This window comes from Bos taurus, chromosome 26 (genome assembly GCF_002263795.3).
Source record: "Bos taurus isolate L1 Dominette 01449 registration number 42190680 breed Hereford chromosome 26, ARS-UCD2.0, whole genome shotgun sequence".
NCBI lineage: Eukaryota > Metazoa > Chordata > Mammalia > Artiodactyla > Bovidae > Bos > Bos taurus.
Genome location: NC_037353.1, coordinates 9,444,050 through 9,467,759, shown reverse-complemented (window position 1 = coordinate 9,467,759; position 23,710 = coordinate 9,444,050). Strand labels below are relative to the sequence as shown.

Sequence of the window (23,710 nt, the reverse complement as noted above, 5' to 3'; positions counted from 1 at the left end):
AATACTTAAATTTCAAGTGAAACTGAAGTTTAATCTCTGCAATCACCATTTGCTACACACAATACCCTTGAACCTACATAACATTATCATCTGAGATCAAAAACCACTCAATCTCCATTCTATTACGTGTCAGAAGAGCACTGAATCTACAATGCTACTGAACTGTAAATTTCATGTCCTATCCTTCATCATCTCAAAGAGACAAAAAAAAAAAAAGCAAATTTAACAAAATCTAGTAAGAGCGTCTTTGAGAAGTGTCATGGTACTATTGATTTCAAACTGCAAAAACTTCTAAACACGATTCAAAGTTGTAATTAACTTAGTTTTAACACATAAACCTACTTTTGCCTTCAAATGAGCACCATACATGCTAAAATGATTCTCTCTAAAGTTATGCAAATCAGTTCACAACTCACATTTTAAAAGAATCTATCAATGCAACCCAGGAAACTAAAAACAATCACTGCAAGATTCTGATGCAATAAGCCGTACGTGCAACACTAATTTTCCTTTTAATCTGATCTATACCCTTGATCTAGGGCCTAAAGCCAAGATTTAATCGAAATATGCTCAAGCTCAAAGCATCTACTTTTCTGTTCATTTAGTAGACCGGATTACCGAGCTCACTAATCCACTAACAGTGTACTGGATTCTGCGGACAATAGCCCTTAGAAAGAGATCCATCGGTGCCTTGACACTTGCAACCAGGCAAGAGTTCCGTCTAGCCGAACACACCCTAGGCTGAATGCATTCAAAAGAGACACAAAATATACATCTAGAAATCCGACCGGGGTTAAATGTCACCCACACTATGGACATTTTTTCGCATCCGTCTATTCCCACGTTATCAGAGAGAGTGACAGAAAGGCAAAGAGGAACAGCAGCCACAGAAATGGATACAGGTCAAGTCTAAGTCGAATCCATCCTCTTGATATCTCCTTTTGTTTCTGCTAACGATCTCTTTGATGATGGCTGTCATGTCTGGGAGCCTGTGGCTGAAGAAAAAGGAGGAGAGAGATGGCAGAAGCTGCTGGTGGCGGGGCTTCTTCTGCAGGATGGAAATGGCTCTGGACTTGGCGGTGGCTGATGCCCCTCGCTCTGCTGCCGCTTGGCTCTGGACCGCAGCCGGGTAATGGCTGCTGCGGCGGCTGCTGGATGGTTGCAGCGACTGGGCCTGCTTCTCCTCAGCAGCCAGGGGTCTGGCAGCGGCGGCAGCGGAATGGGGAGAAGAATAATCCTCGGAACGGCTGCCTCCTCCGGCGGCCTCCGGAGCCCGGGCCAGGGGGGGTGCGGCGGCGGCGGAGGGGAGGTTTAAAACCGGCCCGGGTCCCTGGATGTGCCGCCGCCGCCGCCGCCGTGTTGGAGGCAGTAGAAGGGGAGAGACCAACTCTCCGGCGTTCCCAGCCCTGGAAATGGTGACAGGCGACTCCGGCCCCCTCCCCGGAGCTGCGGCCGCCGCCGCCGCCGCCGCTTCTCCCCCCCGCTCCAGGAGCGGGAGGTGCCGCCGCCGCGCCTCAGCCGGCTCCCGCCCGAGCCCACGGCTTCCACCTTCCCTTTCAGGAGAAGCCGAGAAAGAGGCTGCACGGTTAGAAAAGACGAAGAGGGGGCGAGAAACGCCGCCGCTGCCGCCGCCGCCGGCCGGCCGGCTCCCCGAGGGCGCTGCCCCCGCGGCTGCTCACAGGCGCTGAGAGGGGGTCTGGGCTGCGGCCGCCGCCGTCTCTCATCTCCCTCGCCTGAGCCCGGCCTCGCCTCGCAGCGGCTCAACTCTCAAACTTCCATCATGGCTGCAGCTTCCGAGAGGAGAGATCTGAGCGCAGCCGCGTCCCGGCGCCCCAGCGCGTATCCTGCCGCAGTGCACAAAGAGTCCCGCCACATCACCGCCCGCCGGCCTGCCCGCCCCCTCCGCCTCCGCCGCGCCGGGAGTCCAGGCGCCTCGGGAGCCCGAGGGGAGGAGGGAGGCGTACCCGACCGCGCCAGGGGAGGGGAGGGAAGGGCAGGGCCGAGACTATAGGGAGGCGGCAGAAGGTGCAGCTCCGGGTGCAAGCGCCGAGTCCCCAACCTGCAGGCGCACTGAGCATGCCCAGTATGACTGCCCAGTGCTAGATCGGGCTTGTTGCAAGGCGCCCGCCTGTAACTGCACTTGCCGCGGCTTCTTCTGCAGCAACGCAGGGTGGGGGGAACGAGCTGAGCCTCGGCCGGTGCCCAGCCAGAGGCAGGGTAAACTATTGCGAAGGTGGGCAGGCGGGGGCGGGGAGCGGGGGGAGGGAAGGGGCGCGGTGAAGATTGAAGCAGGTTTGTTCATCTATGTCACTGACTTGAGTGTGAGACTACCTGCGCACAGGTGGAAAAGACCAGGTGACCGCGCTGGTCAGTGTTCAGGGAAACGCAGGGACGGCCCGTGCAGCGAGGACACCCCTCCCCCCACCCCCAGACTTCCCCGGCACGGCCTGCAGCCTTCCTCTGCTTTTGTACCGATGTCGGATCATAAGCGTTCGCGGGGATTTGACTGCAGGAGACTTCGCCGAGAAATCCCACCTCTCCACCCATCCCCGCCCGTGTCCTCAAGGTGTCAGTCTTAGTACAAAGAACAACCCCCCTATTGTGTCTCCAGTGTGTATCACCTCACCCGGCTCCCTTTCACCGCCCCACCTCCCGCTCCCCCGGCTACTCGATTCATTTGCCCTAAAAATGAAAGCTCCTAGCAGAGCGCGTTGAGTGTGAGCACATCGCCCCTGAATTTCTAGATCCCCAAAGGCAATTGTCCAGGTGGGCTGAAAGCGGATTCCCAAAGATGGAATGCAGCCTGCAGCCCCTGCATTCCCTCTGGAGAGCCGACAATCTCTCCCCTCGGGTTTCCAGCTGGGTTCACCGCTTCCAATTCAAGCTCGATCCTTAGAGGCTCCTCGACCCGCCCCTTTTGGACCGCTGTGAAAACCTCGCTGGGTGAATCGCCCCGGAGCCAGGTTCTGCGTTCCCCCTAGCTGGGGAGTGCGCGCCGCAGACCCCTGTTGCAGCGCGGGAGGGCGAAGTACGTGATTGTAGGAAGCTGCAGCCCCTGTGAGTGGGCGGAGCCGAGGACGGTTCAAAAGGAGGTGGAGGGATACGCGGGCCACAGTCGGAACTACTTTCAGGAGGAGGTCACGTGTACTTCTAGTTGGGGAACTTTCCAAATTCCCACTCCCATATGATAGCTGTAGAGGCAAATGCTTCGCTTCTTTTTCCCAGAGTGCTCCCGCCTTGTACGGGCAGCGGGACCCCAGAGCCTCCGGGATCTCGGTGGAAGAACAGGCTCAGACGAGCTTCCTACTGGAGCGCTGTCGGGGCTGGCGCCGGAGGAGCTGGTTACACAAGCACCCACATCCAAGCACGTGCCCCCGCCTTCCCTCACCTTGGTTGCTGCCGCTGATTCTTACAGATCTCGGAGCGAGGGTTCCCAAGCTGGTCGCACCCTTTGCCCGCTACCCACAGAGCAAGCTAGAGGACCGAAACCTGAGACTCCAAGCTCTGGAATCACTAGCTCTGCCTTCCCAACCGTGGGAGAAGGGACTGATTTCAGGGGTCTGTCGCATCTTTCTCGCTAGCGCCCTGCCCCTTAGGGCGTAACTTTTCTGGTGCTGTACTCGCGGGGCAAAAGGGTATCTCCTGCAGCAGCCCGCTGCGTGAATTCAACGACGTTGCGACAAACTTTCAGTCAATACTTTCGAGCTGATGAGCGCGCCCCACCTACTGTAGACTCAGCCAAGTGACTTATCTGGTCGGAGAACCTAGTCCATGGCCTTCAGCCCAGAACAAACTTGTCAAGTCTGCTTACAATTTGGATTGGTTGACCTAAACCGCGAAAGAGCTGGTTCAGAAATGCTGAGAACTAGAGTGCATTTACCCCAACATTGATCGGCCTGTAAAGTGAGTTGTCCACCGTCTGCTTGGAGAGAAAGAGGGCATCAATACCAACCTAGGAATTCTTTCTTTCCCCTGGGAAGCAAAACTCAAGAATTTGAGTCCAAAAGAATTTAAGCGGATACCCAGGTTGAGACATTGGTTGTTTTTTTAGGTCTTGAGACTGGGATCAGTTTGCATGTGTATTGCAGTAATTGTGAATATGTGGCTAGGGAAGGTCTAAAGAGAATTTACTCAGTGTTTGAGAAAGAAAGTGATACATGAGCACATCATAGTTGCAGGCAGCCCCTGAAGACTAGAAACCTCAAGAGAGCTTGCTTAGACGCCACAGACCATTACCTAACTCCAGCACTACTAATTAAACCAGGGATATTTACACTGCTTTTAAGAGATCTCTGAGGCTTCATGAAACTTTGAATTTATATGCAACATCCTTTTAAGATAGCCCTTCAGGAGTTGCTGCTACTGCTGCTAAGTCGCTTCAGTCGTGTCCTAGTCTGTGCGACCCCATAAACGGCAGCCCACCAGGCTCCGCCGTCCCTGGGATAGCCACCTGCTAAATCTTCAGTGTTGGTATTTATTGAAGCCTGGTTTTGTGCATGGTCCTGGTCAGCTTGGGGGAAGGAGACGCCACAAGTGAAAAAAGAAATGGAGAGCAACCTAGGAAGAACAAGACAAAGGCCTCCATTTGGTTTCCAAAGATTAAAAAGCCCTGTCCACACAGCCTAATGTAAACCAGAGATTTCTCTATTTTATAAATAAAAAGAAGTCCCTGATTTTTAGATGTTCCACTAGATTGCATGGCAAGATCCTGAGAGTGGCATTCAATTGATTATCAACTACTGCTTGGTGAAGAAAGGGAAAATGAAGATAAAGTTAAATGAAGGCACGTGATTACAGAGGGGTACAGTGTCCCATGTTTGTTTTTCCAGTTTCTGATCTGTCTCCAGAGTTCCGGTTATTAGCACTGCTCTTCCTTACCCACTCCCCATGTGAAGATCAGTCTCACAGCGTCTGAGAAGCCCTGAAATCCACTCCCTGGGAAGAAAATGGATTCAGTCCTGCCCTGTTGGGTGTTAGGTATGAGGAGAGAATCCTTTTCCTTGCTGTGGCACAGAGCCATTCTGGAGCAGAGAGGGTGTACATCACCAGCACTTATGTGCTAGAATATGAGACTGGCCCACAAGTACTTCTGTCTGCTGAAGGAAGAAACTGGAAAATGAGTTTTGCTGGTACTCTAAACATCAGGTCCCTCTACTCATCTTCATGGTGAGTTAAAGAACCACCAACGTTGGCAGATATTTGACCAACCTGACAGCAATATCGGGTGGTTATTAGAAGCTGCTGAGTAAAAATTTCTTACCTTTCTCAGTATTAAGTGTGTTCCTGGAGGAAATCCTTTTTTTTTTGTCTTTCTTTCTTCACTCTGTCCTGCTAGTCCCAGAGATCTCCTTACCCAGGTGGTAGAGCTGAAACCTCTAAATAGCTGACCCTATCTAATATACAGAAAGTTTTTGTTTTGTTTTTTTTTCAAGTTCAACTGCCAAGTATCCCTTTGGCTGTATAGGTATTACAATACGTTGGTTTCTAAACACTTCAGTTCACTACCTGATTGGATTCAGATTGCCCTGGGAGAAACAGAAGCTTGTAACAAAAGGAGAATTCTATAAAGCTTCAAGGAAAGTAACCATATAGAATAATTAGTGAACATGATAAACTAGCTTTAATTATAGTTTCTAACAGCTGATTCCAAAACTTTATTGTTACTGCATCCAGAGAATATCTAAAGAAAGTTCCTTTCTTATTTTCTTTGATAAGTGAAATGACCAGCAACTTGATGGGGATGATATAAATAGTTGATGTGCTCTTTGTAGGTCCCACTGCTAAAATGTCTTTTGTAGAACACTGATTGCTATAGTGCCTTTCTCATCTCCCACACACTGACCTTTCAAATAGAGATCTAAATCAATGGCTTTAATTTTTAAGCAATCTTCTCTATTTTTGTCTGCTTAACCACTGTTTTCTAACTGCTGCTGCTGCTGCTAAGTCACTTCAGTCGTGTCCGACTCTGTGCGACCCCATAGACGGCAGCCCACCAGGCTCCCCCATCCCTGGGATTCTCCAGGCAAGAACTCTGGAGTGGGTTGCCATTTCCTTCTCCAATGCATGAAAGTGAAAAGTCAAAGTGAAGTCACTCAGTCATGTCCAACTCTTAGCGACCCCATGGACCGCAGCCTACCAGGCTCCTCCGTCAATTGGATTTTCCAGGCAAGAGTACTGGAGTGGGGTGCCATTGCCTTCTCTGTTTTCTAACTAATACAAGACTAAAACATATACAATAATTATAGATTTTCATTTAAACCATCCCATTCTTCCAATGGTCTGAAGACTTTTCCTTTATTTCATTTATCCTAATTACAAATATTCCTATTGTTTTAAATAAAGATATTTTGCTTACCACATTTCTCCAGAAGGTATCAGTATGGATCATACAACCAACCACATCCTAAAAGAAAATTCTCCATTATCTCTACAAGTTCTTCATGCCCCAGTTTCCTGGAACTATTTCAGATGGCACTTGTGTTTCTTTCTCATCTCAGTAGAGAGATGTGCTGTAAGAAATTATCACCCTCGGAGAAATAAGGATTGGGCTGGGTGCTTCTGGGAGAACTATAGGGGAGACTAGACACTCACTATGTCCAAGTAACATTTAGAAATTGTGATTTGGACTAGAGAGTGATGGTAAGGAAAGGCCTAACATCACAAGACAGCTTTGATTGTTTTAGTCTCTTTATCTAACACCAGCTATGGGACATTCCATTTTGGTGCCCTTAATACTAAGACTAGCCCTATGGAACACATTCTTTGTCTTTCAGCTCTTCCAGTAATAGAAAAAGATAATAACTTTTATGTTACCAGTAGATATTTGGGCATTTACCAAGTGCTTCACAGAGTAGCCCTCGTTTGTCTAGGTATAGGTGGGACACTGAGAAGGAGTCAAGGTTAACTATTACCTCACTCCTACAAATCTTTCCCTTCAGAACATCCTTCTGGCTTCTGAGGTATCACTTTTTCTGATAATAAAGTAACAGAAAACCTTTTTGGAAGAGAAAATGCATGGTTAAAACTCTATTTTAAGTATAGGGTCTTAACTCCATTCAGTCGTTTGATGATTCAATCAACAAATATGTGGAAGTCTTTTCTGTGCCAGTACTAATCATGCTAAGTTCTGTGGACACCACAATGACTATGGTATATAGGGTCCAGCCTTTATGGGATTTAGTCTCGTTGAAAACTTGGGCTTCTTTGTCTGACATTGTTGCAACCTCTTTACAGTCTAGGAGTAAAGTTAAAGCTGTAGAAAATACCCTAACATTTGATAGCTGTTTCAACCATCTATTGCTGCATAACAAACCACCATAACCTGGGTGACTTAAAAGAACAGCCACCATTTGTTTTCTCACAATTTTGCAATTTGGGAAGGTCATAGCCAGACAGTTTTTCAGCTCCCCCGTAGTATCAGATGGGTCAGACGTGGTTACGCCCAGCTACGAGTCTGGCTAGAGCTGGAATGTCTCTGACATTCCCCACACGTCTGACACCACAGCTGGAGCACCTAAAATGTCTGCCCACCCCCCACCTCTTCTCTTCATGTGATTGCTCATCATTCTGAGGTCCAGCCCAAGCATCTCTGCACAGTGACTGAATCTCAAGCAGAAGAAAGCAGAGGCTTCAAGGCCTCTCAAAGTCATGGTTCAGAAGACCCAGAATATCACTTTCATTGTATTCTCTTGGCCAAAGCGAGTCACATGGCCAGCCCAGATCCAAGGGAAGAGGAGTCTCCACTTCTTAATGTAAGGAATGTCTGGGATGGTTGGAATTATGGGCAGTCGTATTTGGAAACACTCTACCATAATCCATCCTTTGGCCCCAACAGTTCACACATACACGCCCATGCACAGACACGCAAAAGACACTTACTTCCTCCCCCCAGATTATCATTCTGTATAGCACTGGCTCTACGGTCTAGGATCTGGTAATAATACACCAGACCCAGATGGAAATGAGGCATTTCAGATGCTGCTCCTCTTCATCAGGAGACCCATGAACTAAAAAGACAAGTTATGATACATGACATACAATGCTGAACCAGGGACAGGATAAGTGCAACAGACACTTGTGTTCAAAAGGCGGGAAATGGAAGACACACAGCAGTCACCAACCTGTAGCAGTTCTGAAAGTCAGCCAGGTACTGTCATCCTGACTCTGAGGATCTAGTTCTCCACTAGGACCTGGTTTTTCTCCCTGGAGTAGTTTCCTAATCCACTGTTCTTGGCTCCCTGCTCTGGGGTCTAGTTGACCTCTGAGTCAATCTTCCTTTTTCATGAGAAACTGTCTGCCTTTACAGTTGAATAGTTCCCTCAGCCTGCTTCTTGCCCATAGAAAGTTGGAGACCAAGAGGCTTTTTTTTTGGGGGGGTCCATTTTGAACTGTCTCCTGCCTCTTTGGTCCAAGCTTCTGGTGCTTTTACCAATAAAATTCTCTTTAAAACTGTGTGGGTTTTCTATGATTCTAATTGGAGTTCACTCCTTGACCACAAAGCAACATCTACAATTTTTTCAAAAACAAACTTCTCTCTACATTGGGCCTTGTCTAGGTGGCTGTGGTTGGACCACCCTTAAGATTCTTAGAAGCCCTTTTTGTCTAGATGTGAGGATCTTTCAAGCAGGTATTACATTTTTTAGAGGTCTTAACAGAGTTTTGATTAAATCTTTTCCTTGAGGTCATATTTTATAGGCAGTCCCTGAGGCCATTTCTTAATTGAGACCTTTTGCTGACTGTAAAGACTCTCCTAGGCCCTGTATATTTCTTCTACAATCTGCTTAAAAACTGAATAGTTCTTGTTTTTTTTTTTTTTTAAAGAAATGCGTTTCTCTCTTGTGATACATCATATATCAGTAAAAGAAGCCAACTGACACTTTAAACATTCATATTCAAAATCTCCTTCGCCAGGTCTGTAAGTTCATTAGGTACATTTTCTGTGTTTTACTGCACACAAGTGCAAATGTTGCCAAACATTTTCCACTACATAACACCACTTAGCCAGCCTCTAATAGCAATTTCCTTACTACTCTTATAGCCTCCATTGAGAGCTCTCAACAAAACATTAGCAAACAAATTCAACAATACATTAAAAGGATCATACACCATGATCAAGCAGGATTTATGCCAGGGATGCAAGGATGGTAAACATCTACAAATAAATGATATACCACATTAACACAATGAAGGATAAAAATCATATAATCATCTCAATTCATGCACTTTGAACATGACATACCACATTAACACAATGAAGGATAAAAATCATATAATCATCTCAATTCATGCATTTGATAAAATTCAATATCCACTTACGGTTTAAAAAAAACACACAAAGTTTGTAAAATGGGAACATACATCAACATGATAAAGGCCATGCATGACAAGCCCACACTAACCATACTTAACAGCAAAAAATCTGAAACCTTTTCTTCTAAGAGAAGGAACTAGAAAAGGATGCTCACTTTCACCACTTTTATTCAACACAGTATTGGAAGTCCTAGCCAAAGCATTTATGCAAGCAAGAGAACAAAAAGGCTTTCAAATTAAAAAGGAAGAATTAAACTGTCACTATTTGCAAATGACATAAGATTATACATAGAAAACCTAAAGAGGCAACCAAAAAATAAATTCAGTAAAGCTGTAAGATATAAAATCAACATATGAAAATAGGTTGCATTTCTTACACTAACAATGAACTATCAGAAAAAAAATTAAGAAAACAATTCCATTTACAATTGCATTGACAAGAATAAAATAATTAGGGGAAAAAATGTAATAAATAAAGAGGTTTTAAAAGACCTCTACACTGAAAACTGTAAAACACTGATGAAAGAAATCAAAGAGGGCACAAACAAATGGAAAGATAATCTGTGCTCTTAGCTTAGAAGAATTAATATTGTTTAAATGTCCATACTACCCCAAACAATCTACAAATTCAATGAAATTTCTATCAAAATTCCAAAGGCATTTTTCATAGAAATAGAACATATAATCCTAAAAATTGCATGGAACCACAAAATACCCTAAATAGCAAAGCAATCTAAGAAAGAAGAACAAAGCTGGAGTCATCATTTCAAGATATCTTACAAAGTTATAGTAATCAAAACAGTATGGTATTGGCATAAAAACATACACATACACCAACGGAACAGAATATACAGCCCACACACAACTATGCATATGTGGTCAAGGTTTTTCCAGTGGTCATGTATGGATGTGAGAGTTGGACTGTGAAGAAGGCTGAGCACCGAAGAATTGATGCTTTTGAACTGTGGTGTTGGAGAAGACTCTTGAGAGTCCCTTGGACTGCAAGGGGATCCAACCAGTCCATTCTGAAGGAGATCAGCCCTGGGATTTCTTTGGAGGGAATGATGCTGAAGCTGAAACTCCAGTTCTTTGGCCACCTCATGCGAAGAGTTGACTCATTGGAAAAGACTCTGATGCTGGGAGGGATTGGGGGCAGGAGGAGAAGGGGACGACAGAGGATGAGATGGCTGGATGGCATCACTGATTCAATGGACGTGAGTCTGAGTGAACTCTGGGAGTTGGTGATGGACAGGGAGGCCTGGTGTGCTGCGATTCATGGGGTCGCAAGGAGTCAGACACAACTAAGTGACTGAACTGAACTGAACTTACTACAAAAGAGGTAAAAATTTACAATGAGAGAAGGACAAACTCTTCAACAAATGTTGTTGGGAAAACTGGACAGTCACATGCAAAAAACTGAAACTAGACTACCATCCTCAGTTCAGTTCAGTTCAGTCACTCAGTCGTGTCCAACTCTTTGTGACCCCATGAATCGCAGCATGCCAGGCCTCCCTGTCCATCACCAACTCCCGGAGTTCACCCAAACCCATGTCCATCGAGTCGGTGATGCCATCCAGCCATCTCATCCTCTGTCGTCCCCTTCTCCTCCTGCCCCCAATCCCTCCCAGCATCAGAGTCTTTTCAAATAAGTCAACTCTTCACATGAGGTGACCAGAGTATTGGAGTTTTACCTACGCGAAAATTAACTTGAAATGAATTAAAGACTTGTAAAACCTAAAACAATAAAAATCCTAGAAGAAAATGTAGATGGTAAGCTCCTTGACATTAGTCTTGGCAATTTTTTTGCATCTGACTCCAAAAGCAGAGGCAACAAAAGCAAACATGAACAAGCAGGACTATATCAAACGAAACAGGAAAGAACCTCAAAGGAAGTCGTCAACAGAATGAAGAGTCAACCTACTGAATGGGAGAGAATATTTGGGAGTCATATATCTGATAAAAGGTTAATATAAAAATATTATCTATAAAGAATTTATACAACTCAATAGCAAAAAAACATATTCAATTTAAAAAAATGGTCAGAACGTTTTTCCAAAGAAGACATACAGATGGCAACAGGCACATGAAAAGATGTTCAGTATATTAACCATGCTGAGCAAAGCCAAAGAAAGCTAAAACACTAATTTGAAAGGATATATGCACCCCTAGGTATTACTTCCAGAGAAGGCAATGGCACCCCACTCCAGTAGTGTTGCCTGGAAAATCCCATTGATGGAGGAGCCTGGTAGGCTGCAGTCCATGGGGTCACGAAGAGTCAGACACGACTGAAGGACTTCGCTTTCACTTTTCACTTTCATGCGTTGGAGAAGGAAATGGCAACCCACTCCAGTGTTCTTGCCTGGAGAATCCCAGGGACGGGGGAGCCTGGTGGGCTGCTGTCTATGGGGGTCGCACAGAGTCGGATACAACTGAAGCGACTTAGCAGCAGCAGCAGCAGGTATTACTTCAAAGTCAAGATATGGAAACAATCTAAATGTTTTTTGGTGAATGAATGGATAAAGAAGGTGTAATAGATGTATTTAAATACACATACACACACACAGTGGAATACTATTCAGCCATAAAAAGAATGAAATTTTACCATTGGCAGCAACAGGAATGGACCTTGAGGGCATTATGGACCTTGAGGGCATTATGTTAAGTGAAATAAGTCAGATAGAGAAAGACAAACACTGTATGATTCACTTATATGTAGAATCTAAAAAGGAAAACAGGATTTGAAAGTTGCTAAGAGAATACATCTTACATGGTGATTATTTTCCAAGAGAGTAAAAACCAAAGTTGTCAGGTCTAGGCCCAGAACTTTAGTGGCATCATTTTTGCCTCATTCTATTGACCAAAGCAACTAACAGGCCCATCAAGATTCAAGAGAGGGGAAATAAACTCTACTTCCTCATAGCAAGCTTATAGAGAGATGGAAGAATTATTGATGGTCATCTACCACAATGAGCCTTGTTCTCTTCCTTATAAATGAGTCTTCAAAACAGATACTTTTCCATGGTCAATTCTGCCTAGAATCTTATGATTTAAGAATCACCACCATCAGCTGACAATTTGATTAGTAACTGAATGTTTTCAGTTTGTTATCTATTTTGTTCCTTAACCATGTAATCTTTTCATTTGCTCACTCATCTATTTCACATGCATAAATCTACTCTAGGATCAATATATTTCACAAAAGCATTCATTAAAATTTGGTAAAATAAAACAAAAGTGATAATACACGTATACATATATGTTTACATAAATACATCGAAAATATTGATATACAGAAGAATAAACCAGAGAGAAGACAACAGTTATTTCTGAGGTTAAGATGGGGAGGGAGGGCTTCAGAGGGAAAGGAGTTTCTCTTTTCATTTATTGCTTTTTGTGTAGTTTGAGGGTTCTTTACAGCGATCATTTATCATTCTGAAATAAGTCATTTCATCAAATAGAATTAAGACTAAAAATAAATTCCTATCATCAAAAGAATATCAAATAAACCAAGGTACAGAGCTCAACTCTAATTTCATTTTTAAATAAATGAGCTCTCAAAGGAATTTTCGGTATTTAAGCCTATGGGTCTGTTTGATGGCTGTCGCACAACAGAAATACAAGAGAATACCTGCTATAAACTCTGTCTAGTGGGAGATGCTACATAATAGACAGGTGTGTCTTACTCCGTGTACCCTCTCCCCCTAGATCAACCATCTCTACAAGATCTACTCTTCACTCTTTGTACTATCTAATGACTTGCTGCCCAAAGAAAGTATGCTCTGGAAATAATCATCTGGTACCGCAGCAATACCACCATTCAAAACAGTGGCAGACTATGATCCAAGGAATCTCAAAGATTCCTTAGTTCACCAATCCCACTTTACAGATGAAAAAAATTGAAGCCCAGGGAGTTTGTATGCCCAGATTACATAGCTACTCAATGAAGGATCCTGGATTGGAGTTTGGGAAATTTCTTGATATCCTATTAATGAATAATAAAGATGGGAAGAAAACCTCACTTTTAGAGACTTAAACAAGTTACCAGAAATTTCACTGGAGAAGGCTTTGAATGGTATTTTCAAGCTTAGACAGGGAAGAATGAGGGCAGCAATAAGATTAATCAGAAACAGTAAACAGAGTTTGGAATAAAGAAAGATGGTGACTGATGCTCACTCTCTGCCCTGAAGTGTCCTGAAATTTGACCATGAGAATTAGAACCTTAAAGATGAGACGTGAAAACATGAACTGTTGCACGTTACAGCTTTGTTTTCCTCCTCAGTTCCTAAGATCATTGGCTAAATATCTTCCAAACAAGGATGGAAATGAGGAAACTGTTATAAGTGGAGTGAGAAAAAGAAAAGGGACCATGCTCTTTTGAAAGGAAGGAAACACCAAAAGCTTCCGGTAACAGAGGGAAACACTGCCACCTGCTGAAGAGTTGGAGTCAATGAAAATGATGCCGGACATGGTTAGAGGCCACATCTCCTATAGGGTTCAAAAGTTTATTAACCAATCTATTTGCAGTCTGAGCTGGTCAGTGTCAAGAGAAAGTTTAGTTTTGGATTTCATCAGGCCAATCTGTGATGGAGAAAGGTCAGTTTGTCTCTACTGTGAGGATGGTGATAGTGAAGTGAAGTCGCTCAGTCGTGTCCGACTCTTTGCAACCCCATGGACAGTAGCCAACCAATCTCCTCCATCCATGGGATTTTCCAGGCAAGAATACTGGAGTGGGTTGCCATTTCCTTCTCCAGGGGATCTTCACGACCCAGGGATTGAACCCAGGTCTCCCACACTGTAGGCAGACGCTTTACCGTCTGAGCCACCAGGGAAGAGGACTGCATTCCTGCTTCCCTTTCTTTATTGAACATTTATGCCTATTAGCTCTAAATTTTTTCCTAAAAACCTAAGTCTCAAAATAATTAAACAGGGATTCCTTGTTGGCTCAGTGATGAAGAATCTGCCTGTCAGTGCAGGAGACACAGGTTGATCCCCAGTCTGGGAAGATCCCACATGCCATGGAGCAACTAAGCCTGTGCGCCACAACTACTGAGCCTGCGCTCTGGAGCCCGGGAACCACTACTGAGCCCATGTGCTTCAGCTGCTAAAACCTGCACACTTGAGAGCCTGTGCTCTTCAACAAGAGAAGCCACCTCCATGAGAAGCCCGCACACAGCAACTGTGGGAATAGCTTCTGTTCATGGAAACTAGAGGAAAAAAATGCAAAGCAATGAAGACCCAGCACAGCCAAAAAATAAATAAATAATTTGTAAAAGATAATAAATATACTTGGTTGAGACATGAAAGTGATCTGAGAGTAAAAAAACAATACAAAGAAGTTTATTCATATAATACATATACAAAGCTAAAAATCCTCCGTGGCTCAACACAACCCTTCCTGAGACTTTTTTTTTTCCCTTCCTTTTCTATTCATATACAGATATACACACAGAGGACAACTGCAAGAGAGGCTGGGAGAAAGCTACATATCTTCTGTGCAAAGACTCAGTCTTTCTCTTTGCTATGGTCTTAATGTGTCTTCTCTAAATTTTTACATTGAAACCCAACCCCATGGTGAGGGTATTAGGAGGCAGGGCCTTTGGGAGGTGATGAGATCGCAAAAGCAGAGCCCTCTTGAATGGGATTCATGCCCTTAGAAAAGAGGTCTGACAGAGCTCCCTTCCCCTCTGCCATGCCAGGTGAGGTCACATCCTAAAGACAGCATTTATGAAGCAGGCCCTTGATAGACACAGACCTGATCATATGGGCACTCTGATCTTGGACATTCAGCCTCCAAAACTGAGAAACGAATTTCTGTTGTTTCTATGGCATTTTGCTATAGCAGCCTGAACAGACTCTTTCCACCACCCTTCTCTGCTCTCCTCCTGCCCTCTTTCTTGCCATTCTCTTTCTTCCTAGCCCATTCCCCCCATCCCAACCTCCACCTTCCAAGATTCTCTTTATTAATGTACAAGGAACTGATAGAGCTAGGAGACCAAGTGGGAAGGTGACATGTACAGGCCTGCCAAGTGACACAGCTCCGAAACCCCCAATCCACACTGTATGTGATGCTGTTATTTCATGCTTTTTTATTTTTCAACCACATGAATGTAGAATCTTTAGTTTATATTTAATTTTTTAAGACCTAACCTTAGTGGTTCAATGGTAGGCCACTGTTTAATTCCATTGTTTCATTTAATGATAAAACAGTTCTGGATCTTACCCAGTTACAGTTTTTTTTTTTTTTTAATTAACAATTTCTTAGGGTTAATAAAATAAGTTCTAAAGATACTCACTGTGATTTAGATTTTTTTTTTTTATCTTGCAGAACTTCAGAAAGAATACCACAGAAAAGTCTAATGTTGTCAGACCTAACTTAGATGGAAAATATTCTCTTTCCTAAATACAAAGATGATCAATTCTCTTTTTGTGAGTTTCTGCTAATTAATTGTACTTGCATGTGTGGCATTTTTTAAAGGATGTGCAGGTTTTAAATTTCAGGAAACTCTACAGGAAAAGGAGGCCTGTAAGCAAAGGTCATGGTACTTATAAGTTAATTTGGGAATATTTCAAATCCTTAACATAAATTTCATGAAGTTGAGAAACCCAGAGAAAGTTAACGGGTAGAAACAGTCTACATTCTGAGAAAACCAACACTCCCATTTACCAGCTCTGAGCCCTAAGTCTTATCTGAAATTTTCCTGGACATAGCAGCTTTGTGTTGGATGTCTCCAAGGTGCACGGCCAGGCCATTGGCTGCTAGAGCTCAAGAGACCACCTTTTTCCTGTATTACCTGAGAAGCAAGTACAAAGCAACCCTTAACTGAGATATGTGTTATTATTAATGTGTTCCTGTGGACTTGTTAACTATAAAATATTACAGTCTTTATGATGATTTTTACAATAACTTGTAACTGTAAAATAAGACTGTCTGCATTTCATATTCTGTTTATTTTATAATGTTGAGACATTTGTCCTATTAACTGGTCAACTTATTCTTATGAATAGAATTTAGCACATTAAGTCTTCTCAGTCTTTAAAGTAGAATTAAATTGGTTCCTGCCTGAGAATGGCCATTATTCTATTTTTGAAATGTACGGTCCTTTTCACCTACATCTAGGAAGTTGTAAGGGAGAAGGCAATGGCACCCCACTCCAGTACCGTTGCCTGGAAAATCCCATGGATGGAGGAGCCTGGTAGGCTGCAATCCATGGGGTCGCTAAGAGTCAGACACGACTGAGCGACTTCACTTTCACTTTCCACTTTCATGCATTGGAGAAGGAAATGGCAACCCACTCCAGTGTTCTTGCCTGGAGAATCCCATGGACGGAGAAGCCTAGTAGGCTGTAGTCCATGGCGTCGAACAGAGTCGGACACAACTGAAGCAACTTAGCAGCAGCAGCAGCAGGAATTTGTAAACCAGAAAAATTTTGCCCACAGAGTAAGCTACTTTGGTAGTATAATTACCTTGGTAGTTTACTTGTCCTGGGTTTGCTATTGGAAGCTAGATCAAGCAATCCCAACTTCTTGTTCTCCCAAACTGCACAAAATATTTCTAATAACCTTCTCTACTAGATCTCTCTATTTTGCAGTAAACAAAGGGTAAGAGGAGCCTTAAAAACATTTCTGCTTCAGGGCACAGAATGCATACTAACTATAGTGTTGTCTTTGTGCACATCCTTATTAACATAGACTAAGGATCCCCTTTAAAGAAAGAAAATCCTGGATGCTTGGGGCTGGTGCACTGGGACGACCTGGGGGGGATGGTATGGGGAGGAAGGAGGGAGGAGGGTTCAGGATGGGGAACAAATGTATACCTGTGGCGGATTCATTTTGATGTATGGCAAAACCAATACAATATTGTAAAGTTAAAAAATAAAATAAAAAGAAAGAAAATCATGAATAAAAATACTTCCAGAGGTAGTTACAAAGCAAATTATAGAATAAAGTGTCTCATAGAACCCTGGTTACTATACTTTGGTCACCAGTTATTTGAATAAATTGAACATGGGATTTTCCCCAAATTAGAATAGTATGACTCATCTGTAGAGAACTTTGGAGGGACTTCTCCTAAGTCCTTAAGAGGCACTGCAATGTCCTCAGTGGTGTGGGTTTGGTGAAAGTCATACAGCGTAGAAGATTCCAACAGTAGTCATTTCACTTCTGGGTATAATCCAGAGAAACTGGAGAACTGAGACACTCAGATAGTTTTAAGGAGATCAATTTCAGATCTTTAACTTTTATATACGGGCTTCCCTTGTAGCTCAGCTGGTAAAGAATCCACCTGCAATGCAGGAGACCCCGATTCAATTCCTGGGTTGGGAAGATCCACTGGAGAAGGGATAGTCTACCCACTCCAGTATTCTTGGGCTTCCCTGGTGGCTCAGATGGTAAAGAATCTGCCTGCAATGTGGGAGACCTGGGTTGGGAAGATTCCCCTGGAAAAGGGAACAGCTACCCACTCCAGTATTCTGGCCTGGAGAATCCAAGATAGTTTTAAGGAGCTCAATTCCAGATCTTTAACTTTTATATATACTCCCTCCTAAATCTGATCTACCTGAGAGAACCAGTGTAGTCAAGCAGCCTTGTGGTTCCTAGCCCCACCTCTCTTTTCACATTAGCTCTTTCTCCCACTTGAAAAGAGAAAGGCATATATCTAACAAAATGCTAAAATGGTGTTTTGCTCCAAGTGTAAGAAACTGCAAGGAGCTAAAAAGACATTCTAAAATAATGATATTGGTATTGAGAGCTGAACAATTTTACTGGGTAACAAACCCTTTTAAAAGTTAAGATTATTTAACATTACTTGTTTTCTAATAAATTGAAGGAAGACCTATTTATACTGTCCACTGATAAATCACTAAAAATAAGATCACTGATGAGTGGCATATAACTTGGAAAGCTTTCCAATAAATGTGACATCACTAAAACAATTCCTTCCAGTCACATACTTACGTGGACAATATTCCTCAGTGTTAATTATATAAAGGCAAACACTAGAAATAAACTGATGTGGGGTTTCCCTGATTAGTCGGTTCAGTCACTCAGTTGAGTCTGACTCTTTGTGACTCCATGGACTGCAACATGCCAGGCTTCTCTGTCCATCACCAACTCCCAGAGTTTGCTCAAACTCATGTCCATAGAGTCGGTGATGCTATCCAACCATCTTATCCTCTGTTGTCCCCTTCTCCTCCTGCCTTCAATCTTTGGCTCGGGGTAAAGAATCTACCTGCCAATGCAGGAGACATGGGTTCGAGCCCTGATCCAGGAAGATCCCACATGATTCAGAGCAAGTAAATCCACATAGTTGCTACTATGTGGCAACATAGTATACTCTCCAAAACCGGAGAGTAACCCTCACAGCAAAGAAGACCCAGCACAGCCAAAAATAAGTAAATAAATAAAAGTATTAAAACAAGAAATAAACCAATGTGTGAACCTGTATCCTTCTGGAAAGTAAAATTCATTTATGATATATAAACTAATTTTTAAAACCCCATTGACTTCTTTTTTAATGTTTAACAATTATAACATTAAAAAATATGTAATTGATGAATTATGAACTAAAAAGAATTAATAATAATTCAGGATAATTTTTAACTTAAGAGTATTATGGCCAAAGGAATTTAACATAATTTAATTTAAATTTATGTATAAAATTTGCTACAGAGAAGTATGATAGACTGACAATATATTTACACACAATGTATATTATGTTCAGATAAAAATCTGTGGCAGAAGTAGAAAGAAAATTCATGTGCAAAGAGAAAAAGAAGTGATGCAACCTTTCCCACTACAAGAGGAGAGCTTGTTCATGTTGTTAATGTTTTGATGGATAATGATGAATATATCGAATCCCTGTGGCATTTCTATTCCATTGGATACACATAAGAATTCTACTTTTAAATGTCAACGTTTACATTACAAATCACTTCCTTTGTAACTACTTAAACTCAAGATGAAAAGTTTCATTCCAGTTCTAAGAAAGAAAAGTTTGTCCAAATCGTTTATGGGATAAGCTAACAAAATAAAGATTCCTTACTCTAGAATAATTTTCATATATGTGCATAAGAAAACATACTGAGATTTTCATTTCAATATTATTTGAAACAAAAAAGTTAGGAAGATCCTAAATAAATATCCATCAATATAGATAAATAAAATGTGATATTTTCAGATGATAGAATCTTATACACTACAAGGAATAAATTAGATAAATTTATCCATATGGAAATATCTCAAGATTTACCTGATCCTAGTTAAATCTGATCCTCAGAATTACTGTAGGCTCATCCCACTCCAGTACTCTTGCCTGGAAAATCCCATGGATGGAGGAGCCTGGTAGGCTGCAGTCCATAGGGTCGCTAAGAGTCGGACACGACTGAGTGACTTCACTTTGACTTTTCACTTTCATGCATTGGAGAAGGAAATGGCAACCCACTCCGGTATTCTTGCCTGGAGAATCCCAGGGACGGGGGAGCCTGGTGGGCTGCCGTCTATGGGGTTGCACAGAGTCAAACACGACCGAAGCGACTTAGCAGCAGCAGCATCCTTCTCTCATTTCCTGTCCTCACAATAGTGAAACCATTCCAGGAAGAAGGAAATCCACAGGCTATGTGATATCACCCAAACCTTGGCCCTGAGGCAGAGAACTTTGAACGGGTGTGTAACACGATCATATCACAATTATGATCATGAAGGCTCCACAGTTGTCTGAGGCATTTTAATGACTAGTCCTTGCTGGGAGTGGTGGTGGTTTAGTCACTAAATCGTGTCCGGACTCTTGCGACCCCATGAACTGTACCTGCCAGGCTCCTCTGTCCATGGGATTTTCCAGGCAAGAATACTGGAATGGGTTGCCATTTCCTTCTCCATTGTTGGGAGTGGAGAGGAGATTAAAATGGCCAAGGAACTAATTAGAAAGAAAAGAATTTCATCATCTTTTTGAAATTTCTACTTGCCTGGAAAGAGTAAGGTATTTATTTATTTAGGAAGGACGGAAAGAAGAAATATTAGTGGTCTAGCAAAAATCCAAAGGTGAGATAAGTAGAAAGCACCTCTTAGCTAGACATTGATTCTATGACAAGAAAATCATAGTTCAAGAGTTCATTTCTGTAGGAAAGCAAAATCCGTAAGACCCAGGAGTGACAATTAAGTTCCTTGTCTATATATACGTATTCCATCCCTCTCTTCCTTTTTAGAGAAATCTACTAAAATATTTGAATATTTTGAAAATTAGATCCTATTTTCTCACTACCCCAAGGTAAAATTACTGATAACATAAAATGGGGACACAATAAGAGTAATAATGATAATAACTACCAATATTCTATTATTACTGACAATTTGTTGATAACAATTAGAAATGTATAGGGTCAGTAAAGGGTATACGTAACTGGAGAATCCCATGCACAAAGGGGCCTGGTGGTCCATAGGTTCGCAAAGAGTCAGACACAACTGAAGCAACTTAGCACACACAAGCTCTTAAAAGGACTTCCCAGATGGCACTAATGGTAAGGAATCTGCTGGCCAAAGCACGAGATGCAGGAGACGCAGATTCAATCCCTGGGTCGGGAAGATTCCCTGGAGTGGGAAATGGCAACCTGCTCCAAAACTCTTGCCTGGAAAATTCCATGGACAGAGAGGTCCATGGGGCTACACAGATACAGAGTCGGACACAGCTGAGTGACTGACCAACAACAAAAGGTCTTAAGAAGCTCCCTGGCATCTTTACATTTTCTCCTCTAGGTCTCTGCAAATACGTTTCTATAAGGACAGCCTGGGGTGAGCATTGTGATATAAATAAAGATTAGTATTTATTGATTCAGTTCAGTCAGTCACTCAGTTGTGTCCGACTCTTTGAGACCCCATGGAACGCAGCACGCCAGGCCTCCCTGTCCATCACCAACTCCCGGAGTTTACTCAAACTCATGTCCATTGAGTCGGTGATGCCATCCAACCATCTCATCCTCTGTTGTCCCCTTCTTCTCTCGCCTTCAATCTTTCCCAGCATCAGGGTCTTTTCCAATAAGTTAGTTCTCCATATCAGGTAGCCAAAGTATTGGAGTTTCAGCTTAAACATCAGTCCTTCCAATGAATATTCAGGACTGATTTCCTTTAGGATGGACTGGTTGGATCTCCTTGAAGTCCAAGGGACTCTCAAGACTCTTCTCCAACACCACAGTTCAAAAGCATCAATTCTCCGGCACTCAGCTTTCTTTATAGTCCAACTCTCACATCCATACATGACTGAGAAAACCATAGCCTTGACTAAATGGACCTTTGTTGGCAAAGTAATGTCTGCTTTTTAATATGCTGTCTACGTTGGTCATAACTTTTCTTCCAAGGAGCAAGCGTCTTTTAATTTCATGGCTGCAGTCACCATCTGCAATGATTTTGGAGCCCCCCAAAATAAAGTCTGTCGCTGTTTCCACTGTTTCCCCATCTATTTCCCATGAAGTGATGGGACCAGATGCCATGATCTTAGTTTTCTGAATGTTGAGTTTTAAGCCAACTTTTTCACTCTCCTCTTTCACTTTCATTAAGAGGTTCTTTAGTTCTTCTTTGCTTTTTGACATAAGGGTGGTGTCATCTGCATGTCTGAGGCTATTGATATTTCTCCTAGAAATATTTATTGACTACATATTACTATTAAATGGTCTACAGGTACGATCTACAGAAATATATCTCATGGTTTTCTTATCAGTTGACCTTATATTGTTTCTGTATCACAAGTACTGAAATCATCCCTCTCCTGAAATAACTGAAGCTTTATTATCATTTCTGCAATTTCCAACACCCAGGAATTTTCTCCCTAAGGTTTCTGGTATTCTGTAAGTACTCTCTCAGCAGGCCCACCCCCTCAGTTCCCCAAGCATGCCCATATAGAACCACACCTCCATAGTAAAGCAGCCTTCATACAAGTACCTCCACCAAAGGACACAGCAAGGGGGAAAAGAAAATGTTATCAGGCTGATGTAATCATTAATCCTCATAATGCATATATGAAAGGAAGATGCAGGATTGTAGCTGTGGCCATAAAATGAAACTAAATGGATATCCACTGGTAAACATATCCAACATTCTGCTGCATTTAATACTCTCTGGAGAGTATTAAATGGAGAGAATAACTCCATTCTCTCTGGAGCACAAACTAGAAAACATTTCTTGAGTCAGACACCCTTGGTGTTAGTTTATAGGAAACACATAATCTGAGTCAATTTTGCTTCCCTATACACCATTCCTGGAGAAGGCGATGGCACCCCACTCCAGTACTCTTGCCTGGAAAATCCCATGGACAGAGGAGCCTGGAAGGCTGCAGTCCATGGGGTCGCTAAGAGTCGGACACGACTGAGCGACTTCACTTTCACTTTTCACTTTCATGCATTGGAGAAGGAAATGGCAACCCACTCCAGTGTTCTTGCCTGGAGAATCCCAGGGATGTGGGAGCCTGGTGGGCTGCCATCTATGGGGTCGCACAGAGTCGGACACGACTGAAGTGACTTAGCAGCAGCAGCATATACCATTCCTCACTGCCTTACCCTGAAAGGGGAGGTACTGAACTCTGTATACTGAGATTATAAATTCCTTGAAAGGTTAGTTAGCATGGAGGTTAAAAGCACCGTTTCTGGAGTCAGACTGTCTGCTCTCAAATATTACCCTGCCACTTAACAGTTGTGGGATCTTCAGGGAGCTACATAATCTCTCATATCCCCACGTCCTCATCTGTAAAATGGGGATAATAATAGTACCTACCTCAGGGCCTCCCTGGTGGCTCAGTGGTAAAGAACCCACCTGCCAATGCAGGAGACATGGGTTTGATCGCTGGTCCAGGAAGATCGCACGTGCTGCAGAACAACTAAGCCTGTGGGCTGTAACTGTTGAGACTGTGCTCTAGAGCCTGGGAACCACAACTATTGAGCCCAAGTGCCACAATTACACTTGGGCTTCCCAGGTGGCGCTAATGGTAAAGAACTCAATTGCTAATGCAGGAGACATAAGAGATGAGGGTTCAATCCCTGGGTCAGGAAGATCCCCTGGAGGAGGGCATGGCAACCCACTCCAGTATTCTTGCCTGGAGAATCCCCATGGACAGAGAAGCCTGGTGGGCTACAGTGTATGGGGTTGCAAAGAGTCAGACACGACGGGGCAAGCACAGTACAGCCACAACTACTGAAGCCCACATGCCCTAAATCCTGTGCTCCACAATAAGAGCAGCCACCACAGTGAGAAGCCCTGGCACCGCAATGAAGAGTAGTCCTCAGTCGTCACAACTAGAGAAAAGCCCATGCAGCAATGAAGACCCAGCACAGCCAAAAATAAATCATGTAAAAAAAAAAAAAAAAAAAACACAGTACCTACTTCACAGGGTTGTTATGAGAATTAGGTGAGGATATATGCATAT

At 43.1% G+C, this 23,710-nt stretch overlaps 1 protein-coding gene across 2 annotated transcripts in view; it reads right to left on the bottom strand.

Annotated features, from left to right (window-relative positions):
- Positions 1–1,489, bottom strand: part of PTEN (phosphatase and tensin homolog) — a 101,213-nt gene extending 99,724 nt beyond the window's left edge. The window contains exon 1 of one of the 2 annotated variants that reach the window (NM_001319898.1): positions 901–1,489. In NM_001319898.1, coding sequence (NP_001306827.1) covers positions 901–1,489 — 589 coding nt within the window. The remainder of the gene's footprint in view (positions 1–900) is intronic. The other variant, XM_005225404.5, reaches the window with a different exon arrangement.
- Positions 1,490–23,710: the final 22,221 nt, after the last annotated feature.